General features: G+C 57.5%; 1 protein-coding gene across 3 annotated transcripts; it reads right to left on the bottom strand.

Moving 5' to 3' along the window:
• Nucleotides 1-225: 225 nt before the first annotated feature.
• Nucleotides 226-10,395, bottom strand: GBX2 (gastrulation brain homeobox 2). 3 transcript variants are annotated; one of them, XR_009055141.1, is made up of 3 exons: nucleotides 9,430-10,395; nucleotides 7,552-8,462; nucleotides 226-333 (listed from the first exon to the last, which is right to left on the bottom strand). XR_009055141.1 is itself a non-coding variant. In XM_057746037.1 (3 exons), exons 1-3 carry the CDS (start codon nucleotides 9,950-9,952, stop codon nucleotides 8,354-8,356), a joined length of 669 nt encoding a protein of 222 aa, XP_057602020.1. In that variant the 5' UTR covers nucleotides 9,953-10,395. The 3 variants fall into 3 exon arrangements, 2 of the variants coding, with proteins under 2 accessions (XP_057602019.1, XP_057602020.1); XM_057746037.1 differs by lacking the exon at nucleotides 226-333 and adding an exon at nucleotides 9,123-9,154 and having other exon boundaries at nucleotides 8,354-8,462; nucleotides 9,425-10,395; XM_057746036.1 differs by lacking the exon at nucleotides 226-333 and having other exon boundaries at nucleotides 7,241-8,462.
• Nucleotides 10,396-18,599: the final 8,204 nt, after the last annotated feature.

Genomic DNA, 18,599 nt, shown 5'->3' with positions numbered 1-18,599 from the left:
ATGGTGGTCGCAGTTCATTCAACTATCTTCCCACCCCCCACCCCGCCATGGACTTCAGGCCCCTTGAGGGCAGAGGGCACCAGTGCAGGACCTGAAACCCATTTGCCAAGTGAGCGAAAAGGGTGCTGCAGACTCCAGGTCATCTCCACAAAGGACAGGATTGAACAATGGCCTTAGCTGTGGCAGAACAAACCTGGATTGGGCAGGTGGAAGGGCTCTCACTGAGGAGCTTGAGGTCATCCAGCAGATCCCCAACCCAGAGGAGGAGCTGCAGAGGCAGAAGTGTCTGTGTAGCCCTTGCTTCTGTCTGGCTTTCAGCTGGAGAGCCTGCTTCTGCTCAGATAAAAATGGAAACAGTGGCTAATGTTGGCTCATTGTGTGCCCAGCTCTGCCCAGTGCCCTTTGCCCACATCAGCTTTGATCAGCCCTGCTGATGCTTATGGGGAAACTGAGGTCAGAGAGTTAAACCCCCAAGAGTGGGAACCCAGGTGGTCTGCATTCAAAACTGTGCACCTAAGCCCTAAGCAGGCTGCTACTGTGGCCCTGATGTTACCATGCACTTCATCTGTGTTTCATCATAAACCTCCCCAGAAACCAAGATGTCCTGGAGTTTGGGACCTTGTGCCAGGTCATCAGGTGAGGAAACAAAGGTTCAGGTGGGGGAACTGGTTTGGTCAAGGTTAGCTAATGGGAGTTCCTATTAGGATCCGACTTCCCTCCAGTGTTCTTTGCACTGTTCTGTGCCCCCTCTCTGCAAGATCTACCCAATTTCATGTAAAGATGATGGACTCTGAAGAAAAAGGGAAACTTGACACAGTGCCAAGCATTTCCAGCCCCACCCTACCATCTCATATCCACCAACAAGAGTGCTCGAGGCTCTGTCTCAACAGCCCTTTCCCCCTACCAGCCTCCTGTCTCCCACCCTTTCCCTAAAAGGCCAATGCCTGTGCACTGGGCCCTGACCCAGGGGGTTGCTGTGTGTGCCAATGGCCTTGGCCTCAGCACCCAAAGCTTTTGGAGAGAGAGAGATCAGGTTTTGGAGTTATCCAGGACCCTCTGCAAGTGCCACCCTGACCCAGACCACTTCTCCAATCTGGCTGCCACATCTGCAGACTGGCAGCCTCCCCCTGTGTCCCCAGTGACTGTGAGATGAGTGGGCAGGTAAAGCACTGGGTACAGGGTGGTGGTGTCTTTCCTGTTGCTACTTGCACCCTAGGCCCCAGCTACCTGGCTGGCCCTGTGAGAGAGGTGCCCTGGAAGCTTCCATACAGAGCCACCTGGCATGGGTTCTGACAGCCTGGGCTGCACCCCCATCTGACTGCAGGGAGGCCCGTCCAAGTTGGGCTGGGGACAGCCCCTCCCAGTTTTCTCCTGCCTTGTGGCTGGGCTCGGCTTTTGTCATTCAGAGCCCGGGCCGGGATCCCTCCCTGGGGTCAGGCGGCCACTTCCAAACACCCAAGGCTTTCAGCTTGCAGCAGGGTCCCCGCCGAGCCAGGTGCATCGGAGGAAGTCGGGCTGGGGGTGGGGAGAGGGGGAGCGGCTGGGGGCGAGGGATCTGAGTCAGCCCGAGAGCGGGCCGGGGGGCTGGCTTAATGGGATCAGGTCGGTGTAATCCCATTTCAGCCTTTGTCATTCGGGCGGCCGCGGAGCCCGAGCTGGGGGGCCGGGCCCTTTAAGAGGACACGCGGCCACACCAGAGCGGGACAGGAATGACAAAGGCGCGGGATCCAGAGGCGGGAAATAAAGCGATGAAGGCTAGGGGAAGGGGGGGGAGAGGGGAGGCGGGCGCCCAGCGTGACGTCTGCCTCCCAGGCCGGGCTCCGACCCGGTTTTGCCTGGGCCCTAGACCGCTCTCCAGCCGCGGCCGCGCCTTTGGATGGGCCCCCACTTTGGGGCTCTGGGCCCGGGAGCGTGGCCCCGGCAAGGTCGCGAGGGGCCGGGAATCGCACGCGGGCCAGCAGCCGCGCCCGCGAAGGCCTCCCTGCCTCCTCGGAGCCGCGGGGTCCGATCCCGGCTCCTTCCTCCCTCTCTCTCTTGGCCTACGGGACTCACGACGGTTCGGGCAGGACCAGGGTCTCCTCGCGGTCCGGCAGCCTCTCCCCGAGCTGCCCCGGCCTCAGTTTTCCTCTCCCGGCCCAGCGGGTGGCCCGGCTCCCGGGCGGCTCTGCCTGCGGCGGTGGGAGTGGGCAGACCAGGCCCCCAGACTTGTGTGTGTTGGCAGCAGCTCCTCGCGGTGGAGGCGAGACCGGGCGGGGGTGGACTTCGGGGGTGGGGAGGGGAGCAGCCCAGAGTCCAGAGCCGCGGAAAGCTCCAAGAGCGGGGTGGGGTGGGGTGTGGGGAGGACGTCATCCCGGAGATTAGAAAGGGGGTGGCTCTGCACCGTGGGAGTTGGGGGCGTGCGGGGAGCGCTCCGAGGCCAACACGGGATGGAGTCCGCTAGAGGGTGGGAGGCGGGGGCCAGAGACCAGAGCCGGGGGCCTCCACGGGGAGCGACAAGAGTGGGGGTAGAGCTCGGAGGCGCAGGCCTGGCTTCTCACAGTGGCAGATGCAGTGTGCCGGGCCCCTCGGAACGGCTCCTCCAGAGGGATCGGACTCCTGGCTATCCGCGATCCAGGAATCCGGAGAAACCCGGCGAAGCGAGATTAGAAGTGAAAGGGGAATCGCACAACTACGCACATACAGTCTCACGTGCTCACCCGCTAGCCCACACGCACACACTCACACTCCTGCTCATCACAGGGCCAACTCCGTGCGGAGGGAGGCCCTCACAGGGACCTTTGGGTCTGAGCTGGAAATCTGAGCGGGCAGCACCAGGCGTCGGTGGGAAGGGCTGGGGTCGAGGGGCGGTATTCCTTGGTCTGGTGGTGCGGTTTCTGGGATCCAGATCTGGCCTTGATCCGCAGCAGCGCCGGTGCCAGTGGCCCCTCTGGCAGAACAGGCACAGAGCCTCAGGCCTGTCTTTCCATCTCGTGGCAGAGCCAGTGGTGCTGTCAGGCCTCCCTTGCAAGCAGATAGGTCCCTAGCGCTGGCAGGAGACTCTGGGCCCAGTTACCCTGGTCTGATGAAGGGAATGTGCTCCCTGACCTTTCCCCAAAGCCAGAGAGGGCGGAAGTCAGCTTAGGTCTCTCACTTCTGAACTGTTCAAATAGGCAATCAATTTTTATGATGTAATTTATAATTTATGCAGGTTGTCTTCATACATATGGTGTTGCTTTTGTGTGTCGGGCTTTCAGGTGCTTTATTACTCTGACGGTGTGATTTGCATTCATGTTCAGTTACGAAGATCATATTTCTCCTGTTTACACCATAAGGGCCCGAAATGAAGATTAATGCCACCTCCCTTTGCCCAGGCAACTCCTTCCTGGTAGACCCCAGACCTCGGCTCCCCCCTAGACCCCAGAGGCCAGCATCCAGCTTTGGCAGAAGGAGCCTCCGCTGTGCCCCGGCCATCTGGGAAGTCCTGGCATGTCAGAGGGTCCAAGCAGACCACCTGCTCCAGCAGTGTACGCCTGTGCAGAGGCCTGGGGTCTCCCAGGACAGAAATAGGGGCGCATACACAAGAACATCTCTCCAGGGAGACCACGGCTGGACGCAGGCAGGCCACTAGGCTGCATGGTTACCCAAGTCTCCCCCCGGGCGAGAGGAGAGGGTGCCAAGACCGACTCTGCAGCCAAGGCCGAGAAATGCGTGACTCTCCAACCACTCGGGATCCCCACTCGGGACCACCACAGGGAGCTAAGGCCCCGAGGTGAGAATCAGGTAGTGACCAGATGCCAAGGCGGCCACTATCCCTCCCAGCTTCCTGTGTACCCAGAACCCTCTGCCAAGGGGGACTGAGAGCAGTTCCCCTTGGGACAGGCCCAGGGCTGGAGGGAGCAGCCATGGAGACCCTCTGCTAGGCTTGCCAGACATAGCTGAAATGATCAAGCCAATTAAGTGCGAACAAACAGACGCAAGACTGAGTGGGCACTGACCCCGAGAGAAAGAGCGACTTGGAATGTAGGTGCTCGCGCCAGCTACTCTCCTAGTGCGGTTAAGCCGGCGCACAGACAACCATAAAATCAGGATGGTTCTGCCAGGCAAACATGGTCTCAAGAGGCCTAGAAGGCCTCCCCACCCCACCTCACCTCACCCCATTTAGCTGAAAAGGCCCTGTGAAAGACCCATCCTGTGGCTGAGGACTGGGAGGTGAAAACTGGGCGCAGAACCATGTGTTGGTCTCCAAAATTCCGGCAAGACGGGTTGGGAAAGTCCAACACTGGTAGCCCGAGGCGCTTGCCCTGAGGGGTGCTCTCAGCCCCTGCGGGGAGCAGGAGAAGGAGGTTGAGGCCGAGGACAATCTAAGCCGGCCCTGCCCCCAGACATGGAGATGTGGCTGTGGGTTTTCAAGGTACCCTCGGTTCTCCAAAGGGCAAGGGTGCCCAGCTCCCCAAGGGGCTAGGGCTGGCTTCAGGTGACTGTTCCTGCGCACCCCCCCCTCCAGACTCCTGCTCGGGTTTCCTGCCAGGGTTGGTGGACACAGGGTGCAGACAGCCCCCACGAGCCTTAGTGCAGGGAGGGGGCTGGGGCGCAGGTCTGCGACGCTCCCAAGCGTAATTATTTGATCTGCAGATGTAAGTGGAATTTATTGTAACAACAAATATAGTGATGTCAAAACCCAACCTTGGATTAAAGCCGGCAGCCAAAGGGGAAGTGTATTAATTTCCAACAGCATCTCAGGCCAGAGCCTATTAGAACAAGCTATTCTTCAGGCCCCCCCATCAGAATTAATCATTGGGAGTTAATTTGAAGCTCAGACAAGTTGCTGTTAATTTAGTGCAGGGAGGACGGGATGGAATAAAAAGCTGAGGTGCTGGCCGAGCCTCGTGGGTCTCATTAATCAGCCAGCTGAGACGGCCTGGCTTGATTACAATTTGCAAAAAAATTCATTAGGGCCCGGGCGATTGACAATTTTTCTCTCTGCCTGTGATGTGACTCATTAGGCAGCCAAATGAAAGCCATGATGACGGCCGTGATGGCAGCGGCCATCAAGTGCGCTTGTTTATCTTCCTCCCCTCGGCCTGTCTCTCGGGCCTGGGCCTCTGCGCTGGGCTTTCAGGGGCACCTGGTGTTCAGAGGTTGGAAAGGAGGGAGAACCAGTCCAGAGAGGTCAGGGGGGCCCAGTGGTGGCTGGTGGTGCGGTGTCAGCAAGGCTGGGGTAGCCCCAGGCCCTCCACTCCTCCTGCTTCCAAAGGCCAAGGCCCAGTGCAGCTGGGGTGGGCCTAGGAGCTTGATCCCCATGGTGGGGTTCCCTAAAGGTGCCCCCCATTCCTACGGAGCGTCACACACACACCCCCTCTCCCCGCATCCCGTGTGAAGCCAAGGCTTTGGGCCCCTCCTCTCTGTGCCTCCCATCCTACCGTGGGCTCTTGGAGAAGATGGGTAGGGGTTACACCTGTTATGGTGGAAGGGTCTAAGGGGGGGCGCACCCTAGGATTAACGGGGAGTGCCCTGCTCTCAACACCCACGGTTCCTTCCCCAGACCCAGAGGTGTGGGGGCGTCCCCGTCGGGGAAGCCGCAGCTTCCCAGGTCCTCAGGCCCGGACTCTGCGCCACCGGCCACAGTTCTGCCAGGGGCACATATCCGGCCTGAGGATGGGCTGGCCCGGGTGTGGGGGGCTGGGGACCGCGTCTGAACGCGCCTCCGTTGCTGCGGCAGCGGCCTGCGGCCAGTGGGGACCTGCCCTGAGCAGATGACGCCAACAGGCGACCCGGGTGCGCTCACTGGCGGGCTACCCGCGGGATGAGAGGCAGCGGCGGGCCCTTGGGGTCCGTGCGCCGGGCCGGGAGCGGAGTGGACGCACCCCACACCGCAAGCACCAGGGCGCTGGGTGGGGGGCAGCAAGGAGCCCTCACAACTCTCCGCGCCCCGCAGAACGGCCAGAGGCCCTCGGAGGAATGGCCGCTCAATATTACTGTGCTCACAAACCACGCCCGAGCCATTTTTTGTCCCTGGAAATCTTGGGAACGCGGCGGGAATTGGTGTCGGCCGCGCTTGGCCCTCACCTTGCGCCTGAAGTTCGGGCTGAGACCTCAGTCCCCAGTGCCCCTCCGCCGCGGAAAGGTGACAGGTTGTAAGCCGTATACATTGTCAATATTAGCATTGACCTACGGCGATGGGCTTCGCCTCTTGGACTGAGAACCGCGGTGAGCGCGGCGCGCGGTGGCTTCGCAACCCGCTCCCCGGCCTCCATTCGGAAGGCTGAGGCCGGCGAGGCCGCCGGTTCCTCTTCGCTCTTCGGGTTGCTGGTTTGGCGGCCGCGAGGGCTCTGGCACCGCGCTCACCCTCGCCCGCCCGCTCCGCACCGCTGGGTCACCCGTGACCTGTCCGCGGCAACCTCCGGAGGGCCTGGCCGCTCGCGTCTGGCCCGGCGCGTCGGGTCAGGAAAGGAGCCGCGCGCGGAACGGGCCGGGCTCGGGGGGCGCAGTCCTCGGCGGCTGGGGAGGGGGACTGCGGGCCCGGGCACGCCCCTCCGGCGCCCTGCTGGCCGCGCCCCCAACCCCGAGGCGGGGGAGGGGCCCAGCTCTCAGCCCCCCCACCCCACCCCACCCCACCCCGCGGACCGGCCCCCAACTGGCCGGCGTTCCTCGGGGTGGGGCGGTGGTCGGGTCCCGCCCCCCTCCGACCCCGCCCGGAGAGGGAGGCGCCCGGCCCGCCGGCGCTCATAGCCAGCCTCCGCCTCCGAGCTGAATGCTGCCGGGAAGCGCAGCTCCGCTACTTGGGTTTCTTCTGCGGGAAGATCGTGCCCGGAGCCTGATTTATGCGCGCTCGGCCCTGCCCCGCGAGCAAGCACCACTTCTTTTCGGGTCGGGGATGTTTGTAAGGAAAAGCGTTCCCTCCCCGGCTGTCGTCGATTTAGAAAATCAGGAGTTTGTGCAAAGCCACCCATACCCGCACTCACTTTCCCTCTTCCGGCGCCCGCCTCCTCCTCTGGCCGAAGTTTGCCAGCCTCCTAGGTACTGGTTAGGCTGAGCAGAGGGGAAGATGTTAGATTTCTAAGGTGAAAATTAGGTTTTCTCAAATTGATAACCCAGTTGGAGCTCTTGCTCTCCTATTTAAAACCTGGTGAGGTGCTGTGCGACTCATGTCGGGCCAGCTGGAGGAGGCCCTGGACAGGGAGCATTCATCCCATACTGGTCTCAGACCAGCTGCCTGGCCACAGGCTGGCCGGCGGTTCTCTCTAAACAGTCAAATCTGGACATACTTATGAGACCCAAGAATTGGTCTGTTTTCCTCTCTCTCTCCTTTTTATTATTCACAAGACTGAGATTGTTTTAATGTCATAACTTATATGAAAATAAGCTACATTGAAATAAATTAAACACAACGAAAACGTGCTTTAGACACGGCTTATAGGATATGCAACCCCAGGAAAGAAAGCCAGGCAGAACCAAAGCAAAGCGAATTTCCAGGCTGCCTCAAAACGTCTGCTTTTCAGTCAACTAAAAAAGCCAGAATAGAAACAAAAATAAGTGGAGACCCCAGTGTTTGTTCTTGCATGTGATGTTTACCTTTGGAAAAGTATGGAAAGGTGGCTGCTAGGCGTGGCAGGTTACAGCAGGGGTTTTGTTTTCTTCTGGAATGTGGCTGGAGGACATTACTGGGTAGTTTGGTCCTATAACTTTCAAAATACGGCAGCTGAGATCCAGTCTATATAGATATCTATGTACAAAGTAGGATAGTATAATAAATATTTAGTGTGTCTTCAGGTGTAGCTGTAGCCCCTTTGAAAGCAGTCTTTCAAGCCTCTTTATTGAATATACTCTCAATTTGCTTGGGATGTCCAAAGTTGGGGGGTGACTGCGTTTTGCTTCAAATAAGTTGTGGAGTCCACCATGGGTTCCCTCTGGGACTGTGGCTTCTCCAGGGTGGTCCAGGCCCTGGCCCTCCTTGGGCCCTCAGGGTCGGGCCTGCTCCAGCTGCTGATGCTGACTTCTGATGGCGAACCTGCTGACGTGGACGGGGATGGGGACCACGATCTTGGGGTTCCTGGAGGGCTCCCCTGTCTTGGAATTAGCATTGCCAGCCTTCACCCGTTTCCACTTGGCCCTGCGGTTCTGGAACCAGATTTTCACCTGCACCTCGCTGAGTTTGAGGGCATGAGCGATCTGTGAGCGCTCGGTCAGCGAGAGGTACTTTTTGCAGTGGAACTCCTTCTCTAGCTCGAGGAGCTGCTCGCTGGTGAAGGCAGTCCGCCGCCGCCGGTTCTTGCCCGTGGACGTGGTGCTGCCCGCGGCGCCGCCGCTTGGCGGGGTCTCCTCCAGCACGTGGCCGGGGTCTTCCTCCTTGTGAGCCGCCTGGCCGGTCAGATTGTCATCCGAGCTGTAGTCCAGATCGCTCTCCAGCGAGAAACTCTCCTCCTTGCCCTTCGGGTCGTCTTCCACCTTTGACTCGTCTTTCCCTTGCCCTCTGACAGCCCCGACTGAAAGCAAAACCAAACGGCGTTTTATTACATTTCGCACGCTGGCCTTCCTTTCTCTTTCCCACCGTCACTCGGGCATTTCCCCCCCTTAGCGGATTGTCTTTCTATAACATTAACACATTGTGATTTCCTGGCCTTGGGGGGAGGGGAGACAGTACATGCGACGGCCCTTTGCCCAGAACCATCATTCAAGAGGCCACCAGGCCTCCGCTGCACCCTCCCAGCCTCCCGCAGCTTAAGGCAGAAGTAACAGGAGGCGCCAGGCCCAAGAAAGCGTCCTCTTTGTCCCCGGGGTGTGGGCTGGGTGAGGACTGAGGGGGAGTTTACGATTCATCTTGCCCCCCCCCCGCCCCCGCTGTGAAAATTCTGTGAACTTCGATTTCATCTCAGCCAGAGTGTGGGCACAGGGAGGTGCAGATCCCAGACCATGTCGGTTTTTGAGACAGATAACGTCGGTCAAAAGGAAGTTTTGTAGCCTTAGGAGAAGTTCCCACCAGACACTCGAACAGACACACGCAGACGCACAGCCTCCTAGGAAATCCGATTCTTCCAGGCAAACAGCAAGCCGGGTAAAGGGGTTTAACAGGTCTGGGAGCCCTTAGGCACACCCACTGCAGAGACGCGCAGCCCAACCCTCCTCCCCTTAAGGCTGAAACCTACCCGGGACCCCAGGTCACAGCGCGGGGGATGAGGGAGTGCAAGACTTGGCCAAACTCGCCGGCAGATAGATTTGCCTCTCAGAGCAGCAGCTGCGTTAAAGGCACCCCCGCCCCGCTCGTTGCGTGGCTCTAAATGCCGCCCCCCCCCCCCCCCCGGAGGCTCCGCGGCGCAGCTCGGCCGCATCCTTCCGCTCCTCAGGCCGGGGGAGCCGGGGTCGGGCCGGGGCTGGGCCTCAACCCCCCGGGTCCCCGCGGGAACAGGGAGCCGGCGCGCCGCCGCGCCCGGGTCGCGCGCGCCGCCGACTCACCGAGTGACGCCTGCACAGCCTCGGCCGCGGAGAAGGCAAGCAGCGAGCCCTCCTTGGCCAAGAAGCCTTTGCCGTCCTCCGCGTCGGCTTGCAGCGCCTCTGCCTTGTCGAAGTTGCCACCGCCGGGCAGCGGCTGCGGCGCGAACTTCCGGGCTGCCGCCGCCTCCTGGTGCTGGGGAGAGGCGGAGAAGCCGCCGGGCAGCGTGGCCATGAGCGTGGAGGTGAGCGCCATGCCCTGCGCCAAGCTGGAGCAGAAGCCTGTGGGCAGGCTGGGGATCTGGTGGTGAGGGTGCGCGGGCGGCAGCGCGGGCTGCAGCGCGGCCTGGGGCAGCGCGGGCGGCGGCGGCGGCGGCGGCGGCAGCACCACCGGCCGGTAGGGCATGAACATAGGGTAGCCGGTGTAGACGAAATGGCCGGGGCTGGGCTGCGGCGGGCTGCCGATCAGCGAGTCTATGCTGAAGGCGGTACTACTCCCCAGCGGGCGCTGCATCATCATCAGCGACGGCGGGAACGCTGCGCTCATAGACGCGCTCGGGAGAGGCCCGCGAGAGGCGAAAAGTCCCCGCGCCGCGCCGCCACCGGGAAGCCCGCCGGGCGCCGGGAGCACAGCTTGGTGCACCGGGCAGGGGCCGAGCGGGACCCGGACAGCAGATGCCCCTCAGTCCTGGGCCCACTGCATGCCCAGCACGGGGTGAGGCCGTGCGCCCTGGAGTGGAGCGGGCGCCTGGCCCCCGCCGACTCTCTGGAGCTGCTGCCCGCCGTTTGCCCGTCGGAGCCCGCGCGCGTCGCTTCCGCGGCCCTTGGCCCGGACTCGCAGCCGTCAGCGCGTCCGTCTGTCTGGCTGGCTATCGGTCGCCTCCTGCGGGCCGGTGGGGAGCGCGGGAAGCTGGCGCACTTGTCTTCCGCGGGCGCCTCCAGCACCTTTAAATCGCGCTCCTCTTTCTCATTCACATTTTGCCTGCTGCCGGGCCGGGCTCCCCTCACGTGGGGCCAGGAGCCGCCGCCCATTGGCTGCGCCAGGAGTAGGCGGGGCGAAAGTGGGGCTCCGCCCCTCCCACCCCGGCTGGCATCAAGCGGACTGTGGGCGCCACCAGCGCAGCGCGCGGGCCCGAGAACCCGAGCTCGTGCGCCTGGCCGGCGCCGCACAAACTTGCAAGAGGCCGTTGGCACCTCCTAGGCTCGCAACTCGGGGCTCGGCAGCCTCATCGAGGCCGCCTCCGAGAGTAGCTTTCGGGGCGAGCGACAGCCGCGGCTAAACCGCGGGCGTTTTATTTCTTTTACATATGCTTTGGAACAAACCTGCTGGGAGCTGCTGCTGCGTCCGGGGTCCGGGCAAGGTTCCCGGAGTTGGGGGCAAGGCTCTGCCCCTCCAGATCCGCCCCTAGGGCGCTGGCCGGGAGCTAGCAGTCCCTGCCCGCCGCCGGGAGCCCATCGGGTTGCTTGAGGCGCCCCCGCGTTCCCGGCGGCGGCGCGGGGAGGCTGCTGGTTCCCCCATCCCGAGCTGGGCCCTCCCATGAGCGATCCCTTCTCATTTTTCATGACATTCTTAATCATCGCACCTATTTACACACTTTGCCTGTGCGCACCAAAATAACAGCCACGATAATTATGATAATAAAGTGAGTCCTTTATCTGCTCCATCCTCGGGGAGGAAGGGGGGAGTTGCTGTGTCTCCAGATTGTATAACATGAGATTATCCTGATGAAAGCTTTATGATGTTTGCTCAAATAAAAGCTGCGTTTTGTAAATAGGCGCTAATTACGCACGTTGAGAACGGAGGGAGCCCTCACCCCCGTGCCGCCGCCGGGTTTCCAGCGCGAGGACTCGAGGGCGCACGGTTCCCCTTTGCCTACTGCAGGATGGAGCCGATTCCCTCAAGATGTTTGCCCTGTCTCCACAATGGTAAAACCCCAGAATATGGGAATAAGGGAATTGGCGGGGAGGGGTGGGTGCTAGGAATGTTCTAATCTCCTTCACCATGATAAAAACAAAAACTTTCAGCTCTGGTGTTCCCTTTTTAAATGAAATCATTCCTTAGCAAGGGCAGACCATGCAAAGCGCGCCAGCACGCTCGGGGCTTCCACGCGCTTCTAGGGCCTCGGCTCCAACTTCCCGGGTCTAGACGTTCTCCCGGAACGGCCGACAAGCACCAGGCTCGGGAGGAGAGGGGAGAAGGGCATTGTTACGCCGGTCATTAAAAGTCAGCTCACGCCAAGGAGCTAGTGGTTGGGGAGTTGGCCCGTGTTGGACGTGTGTTATGTATCACTTACAAGCACATTTAATTGGGAGATAAAGATAAATCGATCTTTATGAATTTATCGACCCGATTCTTTGCAGCTCTTCTTTCTCGCTTTTCTTTCCTTTGCTTTAACCCGAAGGCCCCCCAGGGTACGTCTTAATCCAGAATCACCTCCTCAGCCGGGAGTGTGGCCGGGGACCCACTGCCCACCAAACGGGCCCTAGAGGAGCGAGGGGAGGGTGCATCCTCGGCGCCCCAGAGTGCTGAGAAAACTCGTCAGCCCCGCCGCCAGCCGCCGTCCTCCTCCTCGCCTCCTCCCCCCTGCCGCACCACCACCCGGACAAAGACGTCTCCAGCGCGTTTCCCCACTCCAGGCCGCGGTAATAGATGGTTCCGGCCGCAGGCGGTTTGAAAGGAATTCATTAGGACGCTGCCTGTATTGCCTCCACTCCCTTCACGCCCAGACCCCGAGGTGGCTTAGGCGGTGTGAGGCGAAATGAATTCCCGTCGGGATCCACGGGGAAGGAGGCGTCTCTGGGCTCTGTAAGCGCTCTCCCTCTTTTTGCACTCCTACAAAAGAAGCCCAGGAAGAAAAGAAAAAGAAAAAGAAAAAAAATCGAAGCCTGGGGCAAAAGGCTGATTTCTTTATGAGCATAATAAATACTCCCTCTCATTATGAGATAGTTACAGTCACACCGTCTTGGGCATGGTTACCTCGTTTTTTGAATACTAAGAAAAAAAAACACGCTCGACTCCTTGCTTGATTTATGTTGTTACAACCGGGGCCCTTCACTGTTTGACACAGGCATGTCTGTGTAAGCTGTTACTCATTTTACCTAGGGAGATTTGCCATTCACTTTGCTATTTTGGCGGAAAAATGTTGTTCTGGGGACTTCCTTCCCCTGATTACCCTCCAAAAGACAGAGAGGTTCCTTTGATTATTTTGGTGATAATTCCACATTTAAAGTTCACCGAGAAGATTTAGGTCCCTTGAATTATGGGTACACTTGAAATAACGCGATGGCATATTATTTGCATCCATAAATTGCCGTGGAAAGTATTGACTACAGGGGTTATAATACTAATCTCCTTTTATTAGTGAGTTCAGAGAATTCTCATCAATATGAATTTTATTTACCAGTGTGCTTTTTCTCGAATGCAATGCAGTCATATTTTCTCATCTAATGCTTAACTGCTTAGAAAACGACTGTTCTTGTCATAAAAGGATCCTTGTGTTTCGCCGTGATTAACAAGATTCATTCGGGGCACCTCAGCTACCTGCAAAGCGTTCAGAGCAGTGGGGACAGTGGATAATAAAAGCCTTTAGAGTTTTTCCTCTGCTCCTCGGAGAGATTTATGGGCAGTGAGAGACAGGTACACGGCTTATCCATCCTTCGGATTCCGACCTGCCTAGCTCGGAACTGCCTCCAACTGCGGAGCCCTCCGTGATTCAGCTTGGCCCAGGCTGCGCGGGAAAACCAGCAGGCACAGATCTTTGCAACTTTGCTTTGAGTACCGCCCCCTCCTTCTCTCCGAGGAGAAAGAGCGAAGGATGCACCCGAAAGGAGATCTTGGGTCCTCCAACTCCAGTTAACTTCCGAGGACATTTTTTTCCCCGGGGAACCTCCCGCCGGGATGAAGTTGGCCCAGCCCCCGGACACTTTTCCTCGGCCGGTGCCAAGCTGGTGTCAAGACCGTATTAGGACACTTATAGCATCAGACGTCAGTAAATGTGATGGTAACTAAGTTGTCGCCAGGCTTCGGGGCTCTCCCAGTCAGCTTTTGCACTCAGGTATATGGAGGCTGAATGTAAAATGCTCAATGCACAAGGAAATGAATATTCATGCTGCAAACTTTAGGTGGCCTGCCGAGTCCAGCCCGGAGGAGGAAGCACCGCGAACCGCTTGCTTCCACGCTGCCGCCAGAGTCGAGGTCCCAGGTGGTCGTGGAGAAGAGGTAGCGAGGGAGCCCCAAGTCTCTGTGGGTGCGGAGAAACCCGCGGGCTTAGCGGGCCGGGCGCTCCCGCCCGCCGCCCAGTCCCAGGCTACAGGCCGGTTTCTCGGGCAACCATGTTGTTTTTATTTATAGGGACTTTGAGTGGCCTGATCATTCGGTCATTGCCGCAGCTCTTGCTCCTGGCAATAGTTGGGAAATAGCTTGGGATGGGTTTTATTTATGGAAGGGCAATTGGGATTCACACCCAGCTAACCCAGAACAGTCCCTCCCAAGCCCAAGACACACTTACAAAGGGGTGCTTGTGTAAAATTCCCCATCAGACACACCAATTTGCAAGTAGCAGAAAGCATTGAAGCCTCATCTTTTTAAACTATTTTATTCAGCCCCCCCCCCTTTTTTTTAATCTGAAAGCCCAAAATAGACTCCATGTGGTTCTAAGTGAAGTCAGCCCTTGGCTGGCTTTGAAATAGCTCCTGCAATTATGTAAAAGAGCCATTCACCAACAGGACGGAATTAAAAGGGATCTCGCCCGCTTCCCTTTCATTGCCAACCTCTCATGTTTGGCTTTTCAAAGCACTTCCAACACGATGTCTTTCTCCAGGACAAAAGGCAGAACAAAAAAAGTCCCCAAACTTGTAAATTGAACGTCAAGGGAACTTTAAACAATTTAAAGCCCATAAATAATGATAAAGGGGACTGGCGAAAAAGGCAAACCCATTCAATTAATAGAGTTTCCCAAGCAAAGATCAAGTGGTTTATAAAATAAAAGTCTTTGGTTTCATTATTCTGCTCCTTGGCCGTGCAGGGTGGGGGGGGGGGGCGGGGGGAGCGGTTCTAAAGAGCCCTGAAGAAGAAACACTTTGCAGGACTGTGTGTGCTGCGACATTCTTATGTAGAAAGTTTTGCTTTTTGTCCCCTATCCTCAAAACAGCAGAAACAAAACCGCAAACCAGAAATGTGAAGAGGAGGAGACTTTCTTTTTCTTCTTCTTCTTTTTTGCATTTCCTTGGAGGACTTGGAAATTGTTCCCACTAGGCCTCCAGGCAGGGAAACTTGACCCTCACACCTGCACCGCCCTCCCCATCCCAGAGCGGAGGAACGCGCGGAGCCACGGTCGCTTGGCCCGTGAGCCAAGCCCCAGTGGTAGCTGCGGACCAGGGCCAGGGGGTCCTGCACCTCTCGGGAGCTGGGGGACTAAGGACGCAGACGCGCCAACGGCGCAACCAGGCGCCCGCTGCGAGCGCGTGGAGCCCGAGGTTCCCCCGCACCCGACGCCGGCCTCGGCTCCAGAGCCGTGGTCCAGGTGTCCTATGCCGCAGGCCGGCGTCCTAGTTCCTTTTCAGAATAGCCCTGAAGGTTGGATTGGGGAGTTCATGACCAGTGGGGGTACTAGATCGCTTGACACCTTCTCCCCGGAAGCCCTGCGCCGGCGCTTACCGCGCATCTTCCCGGGAGCACCCAGCCCGGGCAAAGGGGCTCCTCAGCGGGGACTGAGCCCGCTCATCCCGGGGCTCCCAGGCTGGGAGGACGAAGCATCTGGCGGAAGCCGGGCCGGGAGGCGGCCCGTGGGCTATAGTTGCGGGGCCGAGGCCTGGGACGCGGGCCCGGCTGCCAGGGGAGTAGCGCGCGCTTCGGTCCCGCGGGGCTGCCTCTGGCCGCGCGTCTGGGAGGCCGCATCTGTCCGCGAACCCCAGGCCAGGAGCGCTGGGGAGGGAGGCGGAGGCCGCGTGGCACTTCTCATCTGCCTTTATCTCCACGCATATGCCCCCACGGATCCCCGCGGCCCCACCTTTCCGGGACTTCAAACTCGCCCCGCCACCCTGCGCCTGACTTTTATCTCCCCGCACAGCGGGCATTGTTTGCGGAACTTCACAGAGATGCTAATCCCAGAGCCGCGTAAACGGCGGCCAGGGAGGCGGGCAGAGGGCACCGCGGGTTGAGGGGTTGCGCCAGCCTGAGCTGGGAATCTTGCGAACCGCGGCACTGACAACCCTTCTGGGACGCCGGGGTCAGATACGGTCCCCTTCCCGTCCCATCCCGCCCGCCTTATCCTGGAAGGCGGCGGATACATTGTGACGATCCTGGGCTGGACACAGCCGGCCACCAGTGGATGCTGAAATAGGAAGCGACCGACGGCTGGGGCTCAGCAGTGCGCCCTCCCAGCTTCCAGCTCTCGAAGGAGACCGTTTGTCGGGAGAGAGCCCGGCCGGGGACTCGGACTGGAGCCTCCGGGGACTCCTGGGCCCTCCCAAACCAGGGCCCCAGCTGCCAACCCTCGATGGCCCCGACCCCCTGCAGGGGTGTTGTCTTTTAAAGAGGACGAGGTTTACCTAGAGTTCATCCATTTAACCCTTTGGAAACCACATTGGAGGGAGCAAGAGAGTGTTTGGATTAACTGCCACCATATCAAGGGCGCTGCTCTGACTTCAGCTTCTACAGGGACCAAATAGAAAGCCGCGATGCTCCCAGGCGGAGCTCAGTTTCTCCTTTCTCCAGAGATACTTGCAAAGCAAAGCCTGCATTTCCTCTGGTTACTACCCCCTTCGATTAAAAAACTGTGACCCAGAAAGGATGTCGCCGGACAGGGCAGGGCACTGGGTGTAAACAGCTGGGAGAGATGTTGGCTAAATGGGGTGGGAGAATTGGGATGGCCTCTGTCCCTCCTAACGAATCCCTCCAGAGAATTCCCCAGGGAAAAGTCATTGTAAAAAATTCACTCACCAATAAGCTCATCTGGGAACCTCAAGGGTAGGTGTGTCTGTAAATGACCAACCCAGCTCCACAAGGTTTTCCCAAAGGACAGCTCTGACTCTCAGGGAGAGCTCCTTGGGGAGGACTGCCTTAAATGACAGACGTTCCCCAGGGGAGAACAGGAGAGGTTGTGGGCTGATGGGGGTGGGGAGAGAGCTGTTCTATTATAATCAACCAGTAAATGGAGATAACAGTAGATGCCAAAGCCCTCTGAAAAGGTAAACAGGAACACTTCACTAACGGTAGGGCACCCAACTTACAGAAGCATGGAACAGAAGAGCACTTATCCCCAAACCACTGGGGTGGACCCATTCCACATTGGAGGACAATCTTAGTGTAGATGTTTGACTCTTGTTTGAGGGGCTTGAAAGCCACCAAGAACCAGAACCCATGAGAAGGACAGTCAGTAGAGGCTGGCCACAGGACTCAACTCCCCCTCCCCCATCCTTTAGACTGTGAACCCTTACCTGCCTGGGCTCTTTTGCTCACTGACCTGAGGGTGCGTGTAAGTCATGGGCCACAAGGGGGTGAGCCAGTTTTCTGGGCATCTCTATTTGCCAGGCTGGGACAATCCACACTGTTCAGTCATATACACCCACTGTCCTCATTGGCCCCTGCCACTGCCTGAGAAGGCTGGAATGGTACCTGAAGGAGGGAATCCTTGTTTTTAGGTCCCTAAACAAAGCTCTAAAACCTGCCGCCTCAGGTCCCCCAATATACAACCCCTCCTTGGTGGTGATCGCAGAAATAATTGGAAATGCTGATCTCCTAGACCTCTGAAACAAAATAATTTCTTTGAATTTCCTCCATTTATCATCTGAAAAAATACAGAAGGCTTAATTTGCTACCAACAATTACATCTCCCTTGTGGGTGCAGGCTGAAGTCCCCAAACTTTAGAGAAAGAAGGGACCAAGAGCCAGGATAGAGAGAAAACCCTAACATCCCCTGACATGTTTTCATTTAGGGACCAACCCGCTAGAGCATATGTAGACCAGACAGGAAAATGAGGGACTGAGGGGTGCAGCTCTTTGAGACTTGATGGGAAAACCTGGAAAACTTAAGAATGCCGTCCCCACACCTCCTTAGGGAACATGTTGTAAGAAATGAAGACATTTTGCATGGGCCATGTTGCCCCTTGTGTATGTGGGTTTGTTGAGAGTATTTTATTTTGTTTTGGAATGATGAACAGGGCGTTAAAGAAAGGCTGTTTATACCTCACTATCTAGTATCTACTCTGCACGATGACACCCCTGTGAGGGGAAGTTATTCTCGCAGCTCCGCCACACCCAGGTACTGAGATGAGCTGTGCTGAGGTGATTGCCACATGTAGAGGACATTGCCATTGACACCAGCAGAGGGCCTCTGGGCCTGCTTCTGGGAGCTCCCATGGGTGTCCCTTGCCTGTTCTGACCAGGCCACAGCAGAGCAGCTACTGAGGACAGTCACAGACTCCATAGGAGGGCAGAGGCAAAGGCTCAGTGAGTGGCCCCTTCAGGCCGTTGGCACTCAGCGCTCCTCCTGAGCATGTGAGGCTACCTTATCTCTTGGTTGTTATAATTTTCCTTTTGTCCTCAAGTTTCTCTCAGACCCACTTAAACAGCAAATAAAACGAGAACAAGAAAACCCCAGAAGACTTAGGAGATGAGAGATTTCTTAAAGTTCAACCTCATTCTCACTCCCCAAACCCTTAAAATTCAGATCATTCAGCATATTGTAAGTTATTTGGAAATTTATACTTTAAAATGTAAAAAAAATGAATAATTTATTGTGGAAGCAAATTTTACATTGACATTTTAATTTTAAAAATCTAACAAGGTTATTTAATATCTATAAACAAAAGTCAAATAAGTGTTATTATATAATAAGTTAATGAGAGAATGGCAGGAAACAGTTTTATTTAAGGCTTAGAAATTTCAAAAATATTAGCCTAAGAAGCACCTTGGGTGTGCAGAGCCCTCAGGGATCTAGAGCGCCACCTCTAGGTCATGGGGATAATGGCATCTGCTTTAGGGCCTGTTTGGGCCCTGCGGTTCCAAGCTGACCGAAGCAGAAGCACGCTCCGCTTCTGGGGGATTAGAAGGGCCGAGAAGTCTATCTTTTTCATGTCTACAATTGCACAAGAAAAGGTCCCAATTTCTTTCCACGATAAACCTCTAGGCTACAAGAGAAGGCTTTGTCACAGATAAGGGGGTAAAAATCAGACCTCCATGATTGCACAAGGCG

The sequence above is a fragment of the Hippopotamus amphibius genome, chromosome 8 (assembly GCF_030028045.1).
Source record: "Hippopotamus amphibius kiboko isolate mHipAmp2 chromosome 8, mHipAmp2.hap2, whole genome shotgun sequence".
Classification (NCBI taxonomy): domain Eukaryota; kingdom Metazoa; phylum Chordata; class Mammalia; order Artiodactyla; family Hippopotamidae; genus Hippopotamus; species Hippopotamus amphibius.
This window is presented reverse-complemented; position numbering and strand designations above follow the sequence as displayed.

Excerpts from the sequence above, each read along its gene's own strand:
- GBX2 (XM_057746036.1), bottom strand. The coding sequence starts at position 9,952 with ATGAGCGCAGCGTTCCCGCCGTCGCTGATGATGATGCAGCGCCCGCTG. Across the intron at positions 8,463-9,429 it reads GGCTGTGCAGGCGTCACTCG|TCGGGGCTGTCAGAGGGCAA; the intron begins GTGAGTCGGCGG and ends TTTTGCTTTCAG.